The 16,919-nt window shown below is 42.5% G+C and overlaps 1 protein-coding gene across 1 annotated transcript in view; it reads left to right on the forward strand.

Moving 5' to 3' along the window:
* Positions 1-16,501, forward strand: part of RAPGEF3 (Rap guanine nucleotide exchange factor 3) — an 87,865-nt gene extending 71,364 nt beyond the window's left edge. The window contains exons 19-28 of the mRNA XM_032238900.1: positions 3,161-3,258; positions 4,215-4,340; positions 4,845-5,026; positions 6,105-6,195; positions 9,232-9,282; positions 10,811-10,898; positions 11,600-11,664; positions 12,179-12,233; positions 12,941-13,012; positions 14,541-16,501. Of these exons, the coding sequence (XP_032094791.1) occupies positions 3,161-3,258; positions 4,215-4,340; positions 4,845-5,026; positions 6,105-6,195; positions 9,232-9,282; positions 10,811-10,898; positions 11,600-11,664; positions 12,179-12,233; positions 12,941-13,012; positions 14,541-14,659 (947 nt within the window). The 3' untranslated portion in view covers positions 14,660-16,501. The remainder of the gene's footprint in view (positions 1-3,160; positions 3,259-4,214; positions 4,341-4,844; positions 5,027-6,104; positions 6,196-9,231; positions 9,283-10,810; positions 10,899-11,599; positions 11,665-12,178; positions 12,234-12,940; positions 13,013-14,540) is intronic.
* Positions 16,502-16,919: the final 418 nt, after the last annotated feature.

Below are 16,919 nucleotides of genomic sequence, written 5' to 3' on the forward strand. Positions count from 1 at the left end.
GTTTGGTCCACGCAGGTTTGTCTTTGGAAATCAAATTTTTTCAAGACTTTATCAATAGCATGAGGCAACTTTGAGGAAATTTCCCTACTTTGTTGTCCTCTGCTACCCGGAGGTAAAGAGCTCCGGGCAATAGACATAGCAGCAGATGCCGTGGTCAGCAGGAGCTACTGATGGTTTCATCAGGTCCTCAAGAGGATGAGCTCCCTCACTCTGACTCCATAGGCATTATTGGCATTTCTAAATACCGTGTTTTTCGAAGTATAAGACGCACCTTCCCCTCCCCCCCCAAAAGAGGGAGAAAATCTGGGTGTGTCTTATACACTGAATACAGCACTTTTGGCCTCCCGAAACCCCGCCCCCTTTCACAAAAATGGATGTGCAGAGGGTCTGGGAGGCCTGCAAAGTGCTCCTGGGGGTGGGGAGAGCAAAAACGAGCAAGAAATGGGCCATTTTTTGCTCATTTTGCCCCCCGAGCCCCCAGGAGCACTTTGCGGGCCTCTCAAGCTCTCTGCATGCCCCAGTTTTTGTAAAAAATGAGGCGTGCAGAGGGTTTGGGAGGCTTGCAGAGTGCAAAAACCTTTTTTTTTTAAAATTTACCTCTTCAAAATCTTGGTGTGTCTTCTACTCCGAAAAATACAGTAATGGGTAGGGATAACAGTGGCAATGAGTGTACCACTGAAAGACTTGAAAGATGAGATAGAGACTGTCATGGACAAAATGTATATACTGTATCTGGGCAGTCAGAGTTGACAATGACTGAATGGCACATAAATGAAATTGGGGGTAGCAATTTTGAGAGCTGGAAGGTCCTGCCTTATACACAATGACAAGAGGCTCTGCTAGAGCAACACTGTCCTGGAGCAACTGAGGGTCATTTCCAAATTGGTGTTAATCATAGATGTACTTCAGTAGTGTCAAAACCATCACAGAAAGGATTCCTGTGTGTTCAAAGCTAACGTGTTTGAGGCAGGGAAGAAAAACAGTGAGGTTAGTTAGCTTCCATGAAATCATTTTGAAACTTCCTTTTTCACATTTCTAGCAAAGTTTTATAATCTGGGGAAATTATTTCTCTGATTTTTAAAATTGTATCAAGAAGGCAATGCTTGAACATCTATTACAGATTAATGTCCATGCGGCACTTGTTCAAATTTAAAAAAATGGCAGTGGTCTCACATGAAGCACTGGGAGGAGAACAAGGGCGACATTAATAGAGTGTCTGATTCACTAGGTAAAGGTAAAGGTTCCCCTCACACATATGTGCTAGTCATTCCCGACTCTAGGGGGCGGTGCTCATCTCCGTTTCAAAGCCGAAGAGCCAGCGCTGTCCGAAGATGTCTCTCTGGTCATGTGGCCGGCATGACTAAATGCCGAAGGCATACGGAATACTGTTACCTTCCCACCAAAGATGGTCCCTCTTTTTCTACTTGCATTTTTATATGCTTTTGAACTGCTAGGTTGGCAGAAGCTGGAACAACTAATGGGAGCTCACTCCTTTATATGGTGCTAGGGATTCAAACTGCTGAACTGCTGACCTTTCTGATCGACAAGCTTGGTGTCTTAGCCACATCACTAGAACACACTTCTAATTTTCAAATAATTTAAATCCTGTATCAGTTTAACCCTGCTACGCATCTGATGGAGTTAAAAGCTTCTGGCTTTTAAGAGAATTTGTTAGTGTGAAAAGGTGCTCCCAGAATCCTGATTTTTTTTTATTTCCATAGCCTATTTCCTCCTACAATAAACTAAGGGAAGAGTTAGTTTACCCACCACCGTTACTGTGTGGTTTTTGTAAGTGTTTATCCACAACATTCATCTATCACATTGAATGTTGGTCCAGCTGTTGCTTGCATCTATTCTCTCATGCTTCAAATGGCCTGGCTTCCTTAGGAACACAAGGGAAGGCCACGTGTGGATTTATCTAGGTCTATCAGATAAGGACAAGCTGTCCATTTTGAAGTTCTCCTGGGTTGTCTGCCATGGGGGCCAAGGCTGGCTTTCCCCCTGACCCCTCCATCAGTTCCCTCTCTTCACACTTCCTCCGTTTCCCTGTTTGTGCAGGGAAGGGCATGACTCCCTTCTCCTCCCCAGCACAGTCTGGCTCCTGACAGTCTGCCAAACAGCTGTAAGTCAAGCCACAGAGCAAGACGGCTCAATGAGAAGAGCAGCACATCAAGAAAAGTTTCTCCTCCTTTTCTATTTACTGAATTTTTGGAGTATAAGATGCACCATTTTCCCTCAAAAAAATAGGGTGAAAATCTGGATGCGTCTCCTACATTGAATGCAGCATTTTTGCCCTACCGAAACCCTGCCCCCTTTGCAAAAATGGATGTGCAGAGGCTTTTGGAGGCTTGCAAAGTGCTCCTGGGGGCTGGGGTGGGCAGAAATAAGCAAAACCAGGCCATTTTTGCTCGTTTTTGCCCCCCCCCAGCTCTCAGGAGCACTCTACAAGCCTCTCAAAGCTCTGCATGCTCCCCCCCCCTTTTTTTTTTTGCAAAAAATGAGGTGTGCAGAGGGTTTGGGAGTCATGCAGATTGCAAAAACTTTTTTTTTAAAAAAAATTACCTCTTCAAAATCATGGTGCGTCTTATACTCCAGTGCGTCTTATAGTCCAAAAATACGGTAAATGGCATTCTGCTCCCCCAGGAGGGGAAGGGCAAATCAAATCAAATTATCTCGATGTACAGAGAAAGGGTGATTCAACCCTTTTACCCATGCATCTTGTAGAGGGGATGAGAAAAAAGCTGTATGTGGACGTTCATTTATATGTCCGTGCAGATGTTGATCCCCAGCTGTCATTCATTCTCACATGCAGCCCTGGAAGACCCAGCAAAAGTCCATTACTTAAAGTTTGTTTTTAAATGCAAAACCACACGCCAGTTAATGTGATGGAAGGACCAGCTACTACTTGATTCTGGAGGAGAAAAAGATTTGTTATCATGAATGTGAAATGGGTCTCTTTGAAGCAGAAAGTGAAGGTAACAGAAAACTATGCCAAGTTTACTAGCTAGGTAGGGGCTAATGAAGTGAGCTGTATTGGAAGGGAAAGCAAAGAGACTTGACCTACAGTTAGTATTGTTGCTTTGCCCTATGCTGCCTCCTTGTGGCCGGTTGAGAGAGAATTCTATTTCTCAACCTGCTTTCTGACATTTAATTTTGGCAGATAAAGTCGTATTGCCCATGGAAGCTTTTGGTGTGTTTACATCCTTGGGGTTGAATGAGAGACTTTTTGCTGTCAGTGTGCAAGAGCTTCACAACGTGGTGAGTGTTCTTTGTAAATACACACAAGGGGAAATTTTGCACATCTGTTCCTAATCCTGTTCTCCGTTACTCCCACCTTCCCAGCACACTAATCAAAGATGTGAACCTTGGCATATAGAAAATATCTGGAAGAAACTTTGCAACACAGGAAGCAGATTCTCCCACCCCACCCCCAGTGTAAATGTTGCACTGATTTGAAGGGATGTAATCCCTGAGTTGCATGAAATTGGAGAAGGGGCAATCTATACCAAGACCAAGGAGGGAGTATTCCAAATCAAGATTACAGTTGGAAGGGACCTTGGAGGTCTTCTAGTCCAACCCCCTGCTCAGGCAGGAAACCCTATATCATTTCAGACAAATGGTTATACAATCCCTTCTTAAAAACTTCCAGTGTGCAGCACACACAACTTCTGGAGGCAAGTCATTCCGCTGGTCAATTGTTCTCACTGTCAGGAATTCTCCTTAGTTCTAAGTTGCTTCTCTCCCTGATTAGTTTCCATCCTTTGCTTCTTGTCCTACCCTCAGGTGCTTTGGAGAATAGTTTGACTCCCTCTTCTTTATGGAAGCCTCTCAAATATTGGGACACCCAGAACTTTATCTGTACCTCCTTCACTTTGAAGCAAGATAGTTGTAAAAGATATTTCCAAACAGAGTCTGTTTCGGGTCTTCTGCATATGGTTTTGGAGTTACAGATTATCAATAGGAGGACAGAATTATCTATAACTGAAGATGTTCAGTCCTCTTTCCTAAATGGCAAACAATCATCCAAAGCTCCTAAAAGGGCTTGCAGGATAGTTAAGTTTGTAGTACAGTTGTGTGCGATGGATAGGCTTAATATATCTTCATTTCTAGTGTGACCTGGGCTTAGTGTTCAAACATTTCCTAAGGTTCCCAGTATGCACAGTGCATTTACACGTCGCAAAAATTGCCATCCTTTTCTCCTTTTGCTTGCAAAGGCACCTCACCCTGAACAGCTCGGCCCCAGAAGTGGTTCCTGGGAAAGTTTGGATTTCATTAGTTCAAAGGACCTGGCTAATCAGTTAACCGAGCATGACTGGAACCTCTTCAAAAGCATCCATCAGGTAGGGAGGTTCTATGGGCAGTCTATTTGTTTGCTTACAGGGATTGATGTTCCCAATCTTACCGTGAATTATTCACCCATCCTTCTTGGTATTGAGCTGAGATTTACAGTGCTTTGTGTTCAGTGGTGGGATTCAACCGATGTAACAACTGGTTCATTGAGTGCGCACTTCACTCCACGCATGCGCAGTGGGTTACCTTCTACAGCAGCCACGGTGCAAAACAGCTGAGGTGCAGTAATCTGCCCTGTTGCGCCTATTAGCTGGGCTTCAGAAAAGGGAATATAGGTGAGTATAGCACAGCTGAAAGTTGGAGTGAACTGGTTCTCTCCCAGCTGATAGTCGGAGCTACCGGTTCGCCCGAACCGGTAGAATCCTACCCTTGTCAAGGCAAGCATAGATCTTATCCCATTAACATGCTTGTTTGAAAGAGAAACTGAGACAAGGCCTTGTGTCTTAGAACTAGAGCTTGGGAGAAATTCCCTGACCGTTGTGCTTTTTTAAAAGGTGGAGTTGATTTACTACGTGGTTGGGCCACAGAAATTTCCCAGTGCAACCACAGCCAATGTGGAGCGTTTCCTGCGTCGTTTCAATGAGCTGCAGTTCTGGATCACCACTGAGCTCTGCCTTTGTCCTGATGCTATCAAAAGAGCCCAGCTGCTCCGTAAATTCATCAAGCTGGCTGCACAGTAAGAATCTACCATGTTTTCCCCAAAATGAGACAGGGTCTTATTTTCTTTTGACACCCCCCCCCCACAAAAAAAATAAGCACTTGACCTTATTTCTGGGGAGCTGTTATTATTTTTGAGGTGCAGGAGGTGGCAAACGTGGTCATCTCATGGCTGCTGTTGTGTTGCAATATTTTCGGGTAGGCTTATTTTAGCGGAAGTGCTCAAAATAGCAATAGCAATAGCAATAGAAGTTAGACTTATATACCACTTCATAGGGTTTTCAGCCCTCTCTAAGCAGTTTACAGAGTCAGCATATTGCCCCCAACAACAATCCGGGTCCTCATTTTACTCGGAAGGATGGAAGGCTGAGTCAACCCTGAGCCGGTGAGATTTGAAAAGCCGAACTGCAGAACTAGCAGTCAGCTGAAGTCGCCTGCAGTGCTGCATTTAACCACTGCGCCACCTCGGCCCGATTGGTCTTATTATCCAGGGAGGTCTTATTTGGGGGGAAACAGGGTATTAACTATGAAAATATTTGGTTAGAAGGATGGATTCTGGCCTTGCAAGATTTTATTCCTTTTCACGAGATCCTTGAGGTCTATCAATCAAGACAAAAATAATTACGCCATAAGATACCTTTAGTTTCAGCCCACACATTTGTTCTCCTCCTGAGAGAATAGTTTTTATTCCTTTCATAGAAAATTCCATGTTTTGGTTCCTTCACCAACTTTCCTATTTCCAACTTTCTGATTTAAAGCAGTGTAATTCAGGAATCCAGCCAGCCTGACCAAAAGCAAGAGATTGAGTGACATGTCATCCATAAAAAGCAGATTGTTTTTTTTCCTGCCTTGGGCTACTGCTATTATTCACCCTTAGGATGACTCTCTCCCTTAAGAGTATTGAAACCTCACCTTGTAGATCCTGGTTTACTTTTTGGAGACCTCTGAAAATGAAGCAGATGTTTCTTCCCACGGGAGAGAACTTGATGCTCTAGGAATGGTGCCTCTGTTGTTTTTCCTTTTGGAAACACTTGCAATTTATCATCAATTTTGTTTCCTTCCTTGACTGAAAGGTGTTTCTGTGTGTTTGGTTTCAGCCTAAAAGACCAAAGAAACCTGAATTCCTTCTTTGCCGTGATGTTTGGCCTGAGCCACTCTGCCATCAGCCGCCTTTCTAGGACTTGGGAGGTACATTTCTACTCTCCAGAGAAGGGGAAACAGTTGAATTAACATGCTTGGTCTGAAACTATTATCCTACATTAACTTGAACTGTGTTCTGAAGAGCAGTTTGTTGTATCTTCCAATATCACACTTAGCACTTTGAAAGACTCTTCCCAGATCTTTTATCATTTTTATGGGGTCCTGATTAAAGAAATGAAGGGATGCAAAATAGCAATCACAGTCTGATTGTATGTGTTCATGGGATATGAGGATGATCTGACTATACAAAATCTATGTCTCCATTGCTTGCTAAAGTTGATTCAGCTGAACTGATTGGTTAGGTGGGTGTCTTCTTAATCTCTCACACTCGCCCCCTGTGTGTATCCCTCTTGAAGCTGTGCTTAGTTCCCAAATTGATGGAGTACAGTATACTGATCAAGGACATATGTACTTTGTGTAATAATGAGTTTGGGATTGAAGAGGCCTGAAAAACATTATCATGTGTACAAGAACTTCTTGGGATGGAAGCTTATTAGCAGGCCTTAAGAATCCGTTACTGGGTAAGAAGTCAAGGATAGTAGCAAAATTAAAGGACTTAATAAAGGAACATGTTTTCCAGTATCTCAAATAGATAAGGAATGCCCAGAAAGGAGAATCTGGGCTTTTCCCCATTGGCATTTATGTATTTACTTATTTATTTGCCACCCATCTTCCAGGCAATTCTTTTCACAAGAAGTTAGATTCTTAGAAACCAGGAAGAGGGTAATGAGCCATAGAATTCCAGTACAGGAAAACATCTGCATATTAAGAGTTTCATATTTGATGCAGTGAATCAAACCAAGTTGACGTCATAAAACAATGGATAAATCAAGTATTAATACATCCTTTTAAAACTGTGTCTTTACCAAATCCTGCAATATGTCCATTTATGGACAAGAGAGAGATGTGGTGTCAAAAACTGCAAACACTGTTGCAGCTGTATAATTTGTCAGCCCCAAGCTGAAGTAGATTTGGCTCAAGATGGGTCCAAATGAGTATTTTAGGGGGAGTTGGAAGGCAGATGACTCTGAACTGGGTTGTCGAACTGGGTTGTGGTAACTCTTGGAGTACTATGGAACCATATAAATACATGGGGAAGATATCTCTTTGTGGCAAAGTTGATACAGAAGAGTGTACTTTGCAATAATTGCAATTAAAACAGTGTTTTAAAAGAGGAAACTATAAAACCAAGTTGTGATTTTCATTTAAAAAATAATTTGCAAAGCAGAACATTGGATATGTGTGAACACTGAAACATTGGGAATTTATATGACTGCCTAGCCTATATTGTAACCCTGGATGGTTTGCGTGGCACGACAAAACCGCGCTCGACTAAACCACGCCCGATTAAACTGCGTCGCTGACGTCATCAACAGGGCGACAACAGCCAGCGCGGAGAAAGAAGGGCGCTTTAAATAGCGCTTTGAAAGCAAGCCGATTCAACTTAAGGTAAGGGTTAGGTTTAGGGTTAGCTTTAGGGTTAGGTTTAGGGTTAGGTTAAGGGTTGGGGTTAGGTTAAGGGTTACGTTTAGGGTTACGTTTAGGGTTAGGTTTAGGGTTAGGTTTAGGGTTAGGTTTAGGGTTAGGTTTAGGATTAGGTTTAAGGGGGTTAGGTTTAGGTTTAGGGGTTAATTTTAGGTTTAGCGTTTACAGCGTGCTTCTGTCTCCGTGCTGTTGTCGCGCTGTTGATGACATCAGCTACGCGGTTTCGTCGAGCGCGGTTTAGTCAAACGCGGTTTTGTGGTGGAACCGATGGTTTGTACCCCTCTCTGAACTAGACAAACAATGATTCAAATGTAAAAGCAAACAATCATTAACAGTGACCCGTCTCACATTTATACCCTTCTTGCAATAGAATGTCTATTCATCCTAGCCCCCAATACCTAGGGAAATAGCCAGATTTTGAAATATCGACTGGATGGACCTTACATCAGCCTTAAGAAGGATTACATCTGCTTGTTTATTTTTGTGGTTCATTCTATGATTCGGCTTTTGTTGAATTTTGTATGCTTTGTAGCATGGGTAGTGTTCTGATCACTAAGAGATCACATAGGTAGCAAATGAGTTACTTGCATATTCTGCTACAGTACAGATATTCAGTTTGAGAAGCTACAAATTTGTCCTTAGAAATTTTATTGAGCACAAATTGGTGAGGCATCCTTGGGTAGCTAAGGCTCACAGACAATTCACATCCTTTTCAGTTCAAAGGAAAACATTACTCATGTTGAGAAATCATATTATTATATGAACTGATTTTCAGTCATCTCCTTTCTTGACAGGATGTGACTTATGCCAAGAAGCAAGGCCTTTGACGAGCCCGAATTTGACATATGTGTAGCCATTTTATTTAGCTCTCTATTATACTCATTTATTCCTTTTTTTCTTTCTCTCTGCCGTGTAAGAGATTTTTCGGGCTCATCACATTCTTAAGGTGGGGGAAGGAGTGAATAGATAGTGAGGATTGTTTTGGCTAAGTGACCACCTTTTCTGTGGTAACAGAGACTGCTTCTGGTGAGAACGGAAGGTGGAGTTTGAAGACACCGGGCAATGTGGATTGAATGTTTATTGGAGAATGTGACTTTTGAGGGATGTTTCTAACTTACAATATGATGTGGTGTAATTCCGGTTTGTGTCAGATCCGGAATTACAACAGACTTTGCCAATTTGATGTCTACCTAAATGAAAGAAATTTGTTTGCGAAGATGGACTTTGCACATTTCTTTTTTGAATAGATTTTATCACTTGGAAACCTGACAGCCTTTCTTGGTCAATTTAGGCTGACCGCTTTGCCCAGGGTCCAATCTTTTAGTAGCTTGTCTTGATGGATTACCTAAAAGTTGACAAAGCTTTAACATAATATTCTACATACATATGAAAATTCTACCTATGGGTTTGAAGTGTCCACTCTCTTTTCATGGGTGCAGAGTCCTATTTGAACAAATATAAGTTGAATAAATTCCCCAAGTTTCTTGCACTATTGGCCATTTCTGACAATTCTCCCTTTGACTTTTCTTCATATCTCAGAAACTTCCGCACAAAACGAGAAAGCTATACGGCACTATGGAACGGATGTTGGTAAGTGGAGAGACGTTCCTTTTGGTCTTTGGAAGTGTTGTTCTCTCATTTTAAATAATACCTCCACTCTGTTTCCCATTTTACCGATAGGGAACTGGTGCTGAAAGTGTGGCTTGCACCAGTTTTGTATTAGGAGTTGCAGCTAGACTTAAGTGTGGCAGTTTTAATGTTAGTCAGAATATTTACATTTTGAGTCTCAGGTGTTCAACAGTTTTATCAGGATCCTTCTACAGAGAGATAATAATGCCTAGCCTAATGGAACATAATCTACCTAGACCTCACTCTGAAATATTCCTCACCTCCCTCTTATCCTCTTTATAGACTTTCTCACAAAATAAGAGCTCAATTATTTTGTGTTGGTCAAATTTAGATCTTTCCCTGATGAAATCAATGAGAACTTAATTTCTTGGGCCCTTAATTCCAAAATCTGCTGAGGAAATCTGTCCTTTAGTAAATGAATGGAAATCCATTTCTGGACCTCTGAAGACATGAGGAGATGAGTGATATGGAAGAGAATCCCTTATGAGAGGAAGAGATCAGCAAACCTGACTGGCGATTGGGTGCCACTTTGCAATCTTGCAATAGGGCCTCAACATCATACCCATCGGTTTACCCACTGTTAAATATTGCTCCAATATCTCATGATATTGCCATTATGGGACTTAACAAATTCCAAGTAGCATTGAATCGCCGTTTAAATTATGCAAGATTTTGGCACTGCAGGATGAGGTTTCCTGTGAGATAGTGATCTAATGAGGCTTAGCTATTTTTTCCCCCATATATATATAATTCTGAATATATAATTAGGGACTTCGTATAAGCATGGATGCTAGCAGAGGGCAACCAAAGGCTTTATTCCCCCTTTTTGCAGCACTTGGAGCCATCTCTTATCTGATACTATAGTTATCTGTAGTATTGCATCATCTGAAGTCTGGGGATGCATGAAAATGTCATAAAGTAAGCCCTAAAATAGATGAATCAGTTAGAAACAAAACTGAGCAAAGAAACAGAGAAAAAAAGTGATAAATAAATTGAAAGATGATCCGGGACACATATAGGTTTAAAATGAGATGATGATGATGATGATGATGATGATGATGATGATGATGATAATAATAATAGACAAAATCACCATCAGTCAAATGCAAAAAGCCGCACTGCTTGGACCTGCACACATATTACAAAAATACGTTATGACGTCCTAGGCCCCTGGGTGGGGCCCGACTAGTAACCAATGCCAAATCCAGCAAAACAACTGGCCGCTGTGATACAATTGTATAATAATAATAATAATTCAAAACTGAGCAACTCCTCCCAAAGCCCAGCTCTGCTCATATTTTGTAGCCTTCAGCCTCAAAAGTTAAGTTTGGCCATTGGCCTCCAAAAGATTGCCAGTGCCTGCTAATTCTTCAACCTTTACAATTCAGGTGGAGCCACACAATTGAAAAATGGTTTGAAGGAGTCAACAGTCTACCTGAAGCATGTTTGACTACAAACATCCCATCTGATTTATCCTTTTTCTTTCCAGGATCCTTCTTGGAATCACCGTGTTTATAGACTGGCTGCGGCTAAGCTGTCTCCACCTATGATCCCTTTTATGCCCCTCCTTCTTAAAGGTACAACAGCAGGAATCCTATCGAATATACACAGGTGCAGTTTTAAGTAACTGACAAATAAAGCCTCAGCCATAGCTAGTTCAGAGGTTCTAAAACATGAAATGTAATGCAGCTGTCATGGTTGAACCACTTTTGAAATGTTTAGGTCTTACCGCTATTCAACTTGCCAAAGAACCGTGGGGAGAAAGAATGTAGATGCTTCAAGATGGACCCTGAGAGCCACTATCCACCAAGGGCACCAATGCAGGTGTTTAACAGAAAAGGGAACTGTTCTCAAAACAAAAGGATGATTCATAATTCAACAATGTGATCAACCAAGGGTAGGGAGAAAGGAAAGCTATTGTTTAACTATACAAGCATTGTGCAGGAAAAACCAGAGTTGGTTTTGATTCTTCAGTACCAAAATAGTGTCTCCAATAAAGTTTTGCTTTGGGGATTTCAAAATTCCTGAGTTTTTCTTGGGTTTGCTAGTCAGACAGTTGACAGTGGCTACATTTAAACCAAAGAAACTCCTGGCAAATTAATTCTGCATTTTTGCCTCTGTACATATTTAAGAACTTACCAAAAGTGAAGCTCGAGGAACACTTCCTCTTATTCAAAAGATTTCAAGCCTGTCCTAGAATTACAAAGAGCAAAAGATCTCCATTTCTTTTCTTCTGTTTTTTGTAACGAATGTTGAGACGCTTGTGTTCACTTTGCAGATATGACTTTCATTCACGAGGGCAACCGTACCTTGGTGGAGAACCTTGTCAACTTTGAGAAGCTGGTGAGTAGAGATATGGGGCAGGGAAAATTAGAGAAGACTTGCTGTTGTGCTGTTCTGTGAATGAAATAGATCATTCCATTTTTGGGGGGGAAATCACTAGCCGGGAAAAAATACTCTGGTGTTTCTGAAATTTTGCTTCAGGTTGGGGTACCTTCAGCGTGCATGCTGTGTTAGTTGTTTCTTTTCAGCCTACAAATAGCTTGTTTAAAGAAAATAGAGAGGGAACAAGTGAATAATATGAATAGAGCCGAGGTGGCGCAGTGGTTAGGGTGCAGTATTGCAGGCCACTTCAGCTGACTGCTATCTGCAGTTCAGCGGTTCAAATCTCACCGGCTCAAGGTTGACTCAGCCTTCCATCCTTCCGAGGTAGGTGAAATGAGGACCCAGACTGTGGGGGCAATATGCTGACTCTGTAAACCGCTTAGAGAGGGCTGAAAGCCCTATGAAGCGGTATATGTCAAAAAAACAACAACAAGTGAATAATCTAACACAAGCCCATATCTATCCTGTACAGCGTATGATGGCCAAAGCTGTTCACCTTGTACATCACTGTCAGAGTCATCCCAACCGTGAGTATAGAAGAGAGCTGGTTTGGGGGAATTGTGATCAATGAGGATCAAGATAAGCAAAGCCTACACACTGCAGTTTAGAATGGTTGCTGCACAGGACCCTTGCACAAATACAGTGGCCTGATGAAATAGAATGATTCTCTCCACCCCACTTTCATTTTGCAAAGCAGTTTTCAACAAGCACGTCAAACTAATTTGTAAGGTTAATGTTTCGTCAATTTTTAAGGTAAAGGTAAAGGTTCCCCTCGCATATATGTGCCAGTTGTTCCTGACTCTAGGGGGCGGTGCTCATCTCTGTTTCAAAGCCAAAGAGCCAGAGTTGTCCGAAGACGTTTCTGTGGTCATGTGGCCGGCATGATTAAATGCCAAAGGCTCACGGAATGCAGTTCCGTCATTGTTTCATGCCTATTAAAAATTAAAATTTTAGCTCATCCCATTCCTAAGACAAAGGAAGATTTACAAGTGATCTGAGTTGGAAGGTGAGAGAGATGCATCAAGAGAGAAATAGCTTTCCTAGCATGATGTTTTATAAGGATCCTTGCATTATAATAATAGCCACTATAATAGCTGGAATGTTCAGGAACAAAAATGTCTTTGTAGATGACAAAAAGCAGAAGTTGGCAGGAGTTGGCTAGAAAATAATACACATTCCTCCTCTGTAAGCTCTGACTTCCCATTTTTATTTTTCCTTTTCTCCCTTTCTCCAGTTCCCCTCTCTCCCTTGCGGAGTCGCCCCCAGTACCTCTTGGAAGAAGCTCGGGCAATGCGTGCCTCAACCTGTAAGCAAGTGAATTGGGGAAGGGGTGTGTGTGTCTCCTGTACATTGTTTAACTGTAGCCTTTTCATTTGGAACCCTCAAAATCATTACATGGTTAATATTGCTCTCCTTTTCAAAAGGGTGCATTGGTATTTTCTCCCCCCCCCCCCTACAACAATACAAATGTAAATAGCAGCTGCTTCATAAGGACTATGTCCTAATAGAGGTTTTCATGAAAACTGCTTGGAAATAACTATAGTTCCGTGACAGAGTTCTGAGTCTGTATGCAAAAGAATCTGGATTCAGCCCCTGGAATCTACAAGGAGAGGGGTGAGCCTCCTAAATCTTGAAGTTCGGCAGCTGTTTAGGCTGCAGCAGGGATAGGCAACCTTCTCTCTATGGGCCACATAAATACCCCACCTCCACTCCAGCCACGGGTGTCTTCTGGCAAAAGTTGATGGCAAACTTTTAGCAGAATAAGTATTTGAGGGTGTTCTGATCTGACCTAGGCTCCCCAAAAAGCATGAAGCAGATTCCTGGTCCTGACAAAACCCCTTTTATTAAATGGAGCTTGGAAAGCTGCCATGTAAATATTTTGAAAACGCAGTGCTGTGCAAGGAAAGACTTGGCGCAGAGTCTCTGAGATTCATGGAAACGTCTTCACACTCCTGAAATGAAATGAACAAACAAACAAATTGTTTCCTGGAAAAGCCCACTCCTCTTCTGCTCCTCTTTTATTTCCTATGGGAGTGACCATTCACCATCCACCTTTGGCTTTACTCACAAGTCAGCCCTGATTTCTTAGCTGTTCTTTTCTTTTGGCAGCTCTGCGCACGCGCACACTGGGAACAGGCTTCAGCTGTTCCTCTGCCTCATTGCTGTCTAGCTCGGAAGGCAACTGAGAACTGCCAGATAGCCTTGGCCCCATCTCTGCCTCCAATGCAGAGCCCTCATCCAAGCCTTCCCCAGCCTCCAGAACTGGCCCATGTTCCTCCCCAACCTCCTCACTGTCCAATTCTGCTGCCAGTTTTGCTGGGTGCTAGAGGGCCACAACAGAGGGGAGGTGGAGTATTGGAGCATTGGAAAAAGTAAAATAGGTGGGTTGAGCAATTATGGGTCAACTATTTTGCTTTAAAATAATCACTGTCTCCTACACCAGTGGTTCCCAAACTTGGCAACTTTAAGACTTGTGGACTTCAACTCCCAGAGTTCTCCAGCGAGAAGAGCTAGCTGGAGAATTCTGGGAGTTGAAGTCCATAAGTCTTAAAGTTGCCAAGTTTGGGAACCACTGCCCTACACCTACACCCCCCTCCCACTTGAAGGCCAACATAATTGCTCTCAGTTCTTCAGGAGGCTTTGTTACCTCACTGGCCACACCTGTCTTAGAAGCCAAAAGAGAGAGAGAAAAAAATCTGTCCATTTAATTACTTTCTTGCTCATTATAGCTAGGAAACTTTGTCAAATGTTATTTAGTGGCGGTCTCTTCTTTCTGCCTCTTTCAAACAACTGTGGATGATAGATTTCCTCAATCCTGCTTTATTTCCTTTCAGGCTCAGAACAATCCCTTAGCATTCGAAGTCCAGCTGCAACTTGGGCCCATATCCAGCCCTTGAGAGTGATTGACAGACAGAAGGAACTTTTGCGGCTCTCACGACTCCTTGAATCTTGATGCTAGAAGATTTGCCCAAGCAAGGACAGAAACAAGGCCAAGGACTGTTTGGGAAGGCACCTCCTTGTATGGGTTAGGCCAACGCCCCTTGCATTTGGCCAGAGGAAGATCTCAAACAGATGAGAAAGCTCCTCATATTCTTGGTGGCACATTTGATCTGTCCTGATGATTGAAAAATAGGTGGCATCTCTGGAAATCTTAAGGAACGACGGGTCACCTGCCTCAGGTTTTACAAGCTGCAAAATTTATGGTGTGAAAAAAAGATGGATTCATAGAACACTTTGAGCTGTCTTACTGGGAAAGGAGCAAAAGCAGTTTACCAGCGTTCAAAAATGTGTTTTTTTTAAACAAAAGAAGGAAAGAAAAAGAAAAATGGGAAGGTTTGCTTTGGTGTGTCTGATGAATTGTTGCTTTCTGAACTTCCCTCTCTTCTGCCAGATTTAAATAAGATTCTTTAAAACATTTGAAGGGAGCTACTTCCTTCCCTCCAGTTGAATCGATTGGACTAAGCAGCAGAACGTACTGATGTATTTATTTATTCATTAAATGTATATCTTGCTTTTCCTCCTGGAGCTCAAGCAGAGCACACAGCATTCCCCACTCCAAATTTTTCCTCGCTGGTGAAGTAAGCTGGACTGGTGTGGAGATAGTGGCTGGCCTAGCAGCTTCTATGGCATAGGATGGACTCAGAACTGGATATTTCTGCAACTAGTCTATAGAGCCTTCGCTTCAATGAGGCATCGTATCTCTTGTATGTAATGTCAGTAGGCAGTTTGCTAGAAATGGGATGCACTAGAAGGTTTCAGGAGATACTGGAGTGCTGCTTAAGAGTGCATACAAGCTGCCTTTCATGATAATAGCAGCTTTGCCCATAAAAAATTACAAAGGTGCAAGCATCTTCTGTCGCAGCAACAGGAAGGTGTGCAGGAATGACCTGATCCAAGGATTTGTGTGCCTTCCTTCCTTCCTTCCTTCCTTCCTTATATTGTCATGGAGGCAATAGCAAGGCTGGTTGAAGAGGGCTGTAAAATCTGGAGCTCCCACCCCCCAGATGGGGAGCTTCTAAGCAGATGACAGGCTGAAGTAGATTAGGGGCGTGCGAGGGTCCAAGCATCAAGAAGTGGTGGCTGCCCACTTCTGTTTCTCCATCCACAAAGTGAGGGCTTCAGTTTTTCTGAAATGGACAAGGTGTGTGGCAGGCAAGTCCACCCTTGGGGTAATGTGACTTTCTGTCCATCAATCAGCTCAAGGCTTTCAGTTGGGGCAGCTTTCCCCTTGAATCATGAGACCACGAGTTAATATAAAAGACTTTTCAGGGTACCAGATCTTCTCATAGGGCCATGGAACTCTAGATTAACCAACTGTTAAACTGCATCTCTGAGCATTGCACATGATTGGAGAGGAGAAAAAAGACTAAGGAAAGGGATTTTTGATTGGGCAATTCTACCTTTTATCGCATGCAATTCTGTATTAGAGCAGGCAGGGGGTGCTAGTCATGATGCTGGTGGCAATTGGGGAGGCGTGGGAAGCCAGAGGTTCAAACAACTCCATATGAACCAATGGACACTGGGCCCACAATCTTTCTCCTAACAAGGGTTTCATTGTATGGTGATTTTTGTAAACAATATGTTTTCTATGTTATCCTTTATTTTTTTATTCTGATTTTGTAATTATTCAATTTCGAATATACAACTTTAAACATACTGGTTTGTACGAATCCACTGTCTCGCTTAGTCTTGGACTAAGGGTAGGAGTTTCTAACCTAGTACTGCATTGAACCTGCAGATCCTTTAGGTCCACCAAAAGCAAGAAGAAATAGTTTAGGTTCTCCCTAATCTTCAATATTTTAATTTAAATCCTTTTTAAAAAGTACCGTATTTTTCAGAGTATAAGATGCATCTCCCCCCCCCCCCCAAACAAGAGGGTGAAAATCTGGGTGTGTTTTATACACTGAATACAGCATTTTTGGCCTCCCAAAACTCTGCCCACTTCGCAAAAATGGGCGTGCAAAGTGTTCCTGGGGGTTGGGGAGGGCAAAAAAGAGTGAAAAACAGGCCGTTATTTGGCTCATTTTTGCCCCGCCAGCTCCCAGAGCACTTTGCAGGCCTCTCAAACTCTCTACATGCCCCATTTTTCACACAAAACGAGGCATGCAGAGGGTTTGGGAGGCTTGCAGAGTGCAAAAACTTTTTTTAAAAAAATTTACCTCTTCAAAATCTTGGTGCATCTTATACTCTGAAAAATATGCTATGTAGAGTCA

This window comes from Thamnophis elegans, chromosome 2 (genome assembly GCF_009769535.1).
Source record: "Thamnophis elegans isolate rThaEle1 chromosome 2, rThaEle1.pri, whole genome shotgun sequence".
Lineage (NCBI taxonomy): Eukaryota > Metazoa > Chordata > Lepidosauria > Squamata > Colubridae > Thamnophis > Thamnophis elegans.